This window comes from Echiichthys vipera, assembly GCF_963691815.1.
Source record: "Echiichthys vipera genome assembly, contig: SCAFFOLD_120, whole genome shotgun sequence".
Lineage (NCBI taxonomy): Eukaryota > Metazoa > Chordata > Actinopteri > Perciformes > Trachinidae > Echiichthys > Echiichthys vipera.
Genome location: NW_028154879.1, coordinates 2,501 through 7,500, shown reverse-complemented (window position 1 = coordinate 7,500; position 5,000 = coordinate 2,501). Strand labels below are relative to the sequence as shown.

At 44.8% G+C, this 5,000-nt stretch overlaps 1 protein-coding gene across 1 annotated transcript in view; it reads right to left on the bottom strand.

Annotated features, from left to right (window-relative positions):
* The window catches only part of LOC310966248 (filamin-C-like), a gene marked incomplete at its 3' end in the record, with an annotated part of 18,103 nt that extends 14,771 nt beyond the window's left edge, over nucleotides 1–3,332 (bottom strand). Inside the window, exon 1 of the mRNA XM_083940828.1 lies at nucleotides 2,528–3,332. Within this exon, the coding sequence (XP_083796954.1) occupies nucleotides 2,528–2,912 (385 nt within the window). The remainder of the gene's footprint in view (nucleotides 1–2,527) is intronic.
* Between the last annotated feature and the right edge of the window lie 1,668 nt (nucleotides 3,333–5,000).

Below are 5,000 nucleotides of genomic sequence, written 5' to 3'. Positions count from 1 at the left end.
CCCTGGACTCAGACCCTGGTCCCAGTCTCTGGTCTCAGACTCTGGTCTCAGACCCGGGTCTCAGACCCTGGTCTCAGACCCTGGTCTCAGACCCTGGTCCCAGTCTCTGGTCTCAGACCCTGGTCTCAGACCCTGGTCTCAGTCCCTGGTCTCAGACCCTGGTCTCAGACCCTGGTCTCAGACCCTGGTCTCAGTCTTTGGTCTCAGACCCTGGTCTCAGACCCTGGTCTCAGACCCTGGTCTCAGTCTTTGGTGTCAGACCCTGGTCTCAGTCTTTGGTCTCAGACCCTGGTCTCAGACCCTGGTCTCAGACCCTGGACTCAGACCCTGGTCTCGGTCCCTGGTCTCGGTCCAAATCTAAATGTTTAAAGTTCTTTTAATGTTTTTAAACTAAAGTCGAATTTTTTCTCTTTGTAAATTTATATTGTTTTAATTTATCTTTGTGGTCAAAAGGACGCTAACATGCTAACACGCTAACATGCTAACACGCTAACACGCTAACACAGTAACACGCTAACACGCTAACACAGTAACACGCTAACACAGTAACATGCTAACACGCTAACACAGTAACACGCTAACACGCTAACACAGTAACACGCTAACACAGTAACATGCTAACACGCTAACACAGTAACACGCTAACATGCTAACACGCTAACACGTTAACACGCTAAAACGCCGAATTAGCCGTGTGCTAACCCTTTAGATCTCCTCTCCGTAAACACTGGAGCTGCTGCTCCTTCACAATAAAAGCCCATCAATGTTGTCCAGGCTTCAGTCCTTCACAATAAAGCCCATCAGTGTTGTCCAAGCTTCAGTCCTTCACAATAAAAGCCCATCAGTGTTGTCCAAGCTTCAGTCCTTCACAATAAAAGCCCATCAGTGTTGTCCAAACAAAGAGTCCAGAGCCCTGAGTCCAGGTTCTAGTGTCCAGAGTCCAGGGTCCAAAGTCCAGGGTCCAGAGTCCAGAGCCCTGAGTCCAGAGCCCTGAGTCCAGAGTCCAGGTTCTAGTGTCCTGAGTCCAGAGTCCTGGCTCTAGAGTCCTGGTTCTAGTGTCCAGAGTCCAGAGTCCAGGTTCTAGTGTCCAGAGTCCAGAGTCCTGACTCTAGAGTCCTGGTTCTAGTGTCCAGAGTCCAGAGTCCTGACTCTAGAGTCCTGGTCCTGGTCCTGGTCCTGGTCTGAAGCCGTTTCTATCACAGACTGAAGTGGATCCGTTTGTTTCCTCTGAGTTTATTTTCAGCAGCTGTCGTTGAAACAGAGCAGAGCTCAGCTGTCAGCCGCCAGTCAGCCACAGCTACCCCCCAGACCCCCAGACCACATCAGCCACAGCGACCCCCCAGACCCCCAGACCACATCAGCCACAGCTACCCCCCAGACCCCCAGACCACATCAGCCACAGCTACCCCCCAGACCCCCAGACCACATCAGCCACAGCTACCCCCCAGACCCCCAGACCACATCAGCCACAGCTACCCCCCAGACCCCCAGACCACATCAGCCACAGCGACCCCCCAGACCCCCAGACCCCCAGACCACATCAGCCACAGCGACCCCCCAGACCCCCAGACCCCCAGACCACATCAGCCACAGCTACCCCCCAGACCACCAGACCCCCAGACCACATCAGCCACAGCGACCCCCCAGACCCCCAGACCACATCAGCCACAGCGACCCCCCAGACCCCCAGACCACATCAGCCACAGCTACCCCCCAGACCCCCAGACCACATCAGCCACAGCTACCCCCCAGACCCCCAGACCACATCAGCCACAGCTACCCCCCAGACCCCCAGACCAGACTAATGATGTTAATAATAATAATAATAATAATATTAATAATAATAATAATTAATAATAATAATTAATAATAATAATAAATATTAATAATAATTAGGACTCACCTATGGACACCAGCCGGATGTGCTCCCTCTCATTTAATATAATAATAATAATTAATAATATTAATAATTAATAATTAATAATTAATAATAATAATTAATAATAATTAATAGGACTCACCTATGGACACCAGCCGGATGTGCTCCCTCTCATTTAATAATAATAATAATTAATAATAATAATATTAATAATAATTAATAATAATAATAATTAATAATAATAATATTAATAATAATTAATAATAATAATTAATAATAATAATAATTAATAATAATAATATTAATAATAATTAATAATAATAATAATTAATAATAATAATGAATAATATAAATAATATTAATATTAATAATAATAATAATAATAATAATTAATAATAATAATAATAATAATAATAATTAATAATAATAATAATAATAATAATAATAATAATTAATAATTAATAATTAATAATAATAATTAATAATAATTAGGACTCACCTATGGACACCAGCCGGATGTGCTCCCTCTCATTTAATAATAATAATAATTAATAATAATATAAATAATAATAATATAAATAATATTAATAATAATATAAATAATAATAATAATTAATAATAATATAAATAATAATAATTAGGACTCACCTATGGACACCAGCCGGATGTGCTCCCTCTCCAGGAACTCCAGAGCCACAGACACGTTCTCCAGCTTCATCTGCCGGAAGTTCGGTCTGAGGTGGTACTTCCGGAACATCTTCTTCTGACTCAGGACCTCCAGGAGCCCGATCAGCTTCAGCCCGTCGCTCAGGTCCTTCTGCAGGTCCGCGATCCGCTTGTTGAGCCCCTTCAGGTGCTCGTTGCACCACCTGGTGAAGGTGTTCTGCTGGATCTTCTTCCACGGAGCGTCCTCGGCCAGGTCCTTCTCTGTGGCGGGCATCTCCTCCTCCTCCTCCTCCTCCTCCTCTTCCTCACCGAGGTCCGCGGAGCTCTGGAAGAACTGCGGCTCCAGGAAGCTGCTGTTGCTCATCATGGTGGCGTGTGATTAGGGTCCGGGAGGGGGACCGGCAGAGAAAGGGACCGGAGACCGGGGACCAGAGACCGGGCGGGACTGACGCGCTCACACCGCTCACAGATCCAGATCCACAGAGTTAATCCGGACTCAGTTAATCCGGACTGACTTAGTCCGGTCCGGCAGAGTCAGGAGCTCCGACACAAACGAACATGAAGTCCAGAGGAAAGTTGAGCTGCGCCCCTGGACCCCGAAATAAACATGGAGGAGGAGACTCACTCCGCTCCTGTGTCCGCGTAAAGACGCGCAGACGGCGGCCTGCTCCTCTGAGGTGGGTCCCGGTCCCGGTGCCGGTGCCGGTCTCTGGGTCACAGGTTTAAAGGGTCGGCGTCACTGAGCTGGACTCTCAGGAACGTCTGTCCGTGTCCGTTCACACCAAAGTCGGATCTGCACCGAGGACGGAACCCCGGGCTCACGCTCATTGGCTGCTGCGGGGCAGGGGCGGGGCCGGACCCCCACCCCGGACCCGGGGCTCCGCGGTGACTCCTCCGGGTATTTTTGGAAACACCGGACCCGTTTGGACTGAAACATGACGTCAGTGACGGCAGCCAATCAGACACAAGCTGAGATTTCACTGTTGAGATCAGAAACGTCCACGAGGCGGAAAATTATAATAATAATTATTATTATTATTATAATATAAATATATAATAATTATACATATGTATAAATATTATATATATGTATAATTATATAATAATTATACATATATGTATAATTATTATATATAAATATATATAATATTTATATATATTTATAAAATAATATATATTTCTATTCTAATATTAATAAACAAATTTAACATTAAATAATATATAATGATACATTATTATATTACATGATAAATATGACTTTTTATAAATTTCACGTGTGTGTGTGTGTGTGTGTGTGTGTGTGTGTGTGTGTGTGTGTGTGTGTTGAGAGATGTGCTGCATTAATTAATTATTGTGCCTTTTTTATGAATGAGTTTTGTTTTGTTACGGCTCTGATTCATGTTGATGACGTAATGTGGTCATGTGACTCACCTGTTCTGTTGATTACCTGCAGCTGTACACAATAAAACCCGTTTGTGTGTGTGTGCGCGCGCGCGCGTGTGTGTGTGTGTGTGTGTGTGTGTGTGTGTGTGTGTGTGTGTGTGTGTGTGTGTGTGTTCAGGTGTGTGTATGTGTGTGTGTATGTGTGTGTGTGTGTGTGTGTGTGTGTGTGTGTGTGTTTTCAGGTGTTTGTTTGTGTTGATGCTGTGAATGAAGAGTTTAAAGGTCCAGACTAAGAGAATAAATAATAATATAATATTAAATGTGAGGAGCCGCAGAAATGAATCAGTGACCCTGTGCTGAGGGAGATTCAGGTGCATTGTGGGTAAAGAAACAAACGGATCCTCATTGTTTTATTTGTTTTATTTGAAGAAACTTGAGTTTAAAGAACACGAGAGAAACAGGAGAGAGGTTAAAAACATGAAGTTTAATGAAACTCGTGATGCGTCTTCATGTTTTTAACACATTAAAACAATAAAGTCTCTGTTTCAGTCGTTGAAGCTCAGACACGTCACTGTTAAATATGTATGAACTTCTGAACCCGTGAAAGTCACCGGGGCGTCTGTGGTACAGGAGGTAGAGAGGGTCGTCTGCTGATCTGAGGTCAGCGGTTCGATCCCCGCTCCGACTGGGTGTCGAAGTGTCCGTGAGCAAGACACTGAACCCCGGTCTGCACGCTCCCGATTTCTTCAGCACCTGTGTCGGTGCTGAGTGAGTCGGTTATCTGTCCCTGTGCAGTGATGTCATCACGTGTGATGTGCTCACCTGTTAAAAACGCCTCCATGTTTGTGTGAATCCAGACTTTTCACGTCTGTGACGAGCTGGAAAATAACTGTGACATGACGTTTGAGTGAACTCTGTCCTTTTGTTAATGGTAGTGACAGTAATTAGGTTTTTTAGTGCGGTGGTTTTATAGAGTCAGTGACCGGGTTACCTAACGTAACATGCCTCGGGGAAAGTGTCCTGGTACAAAGAGCTGTTTCCATGATGTGTGTGGTGAATGACTTGAATGATA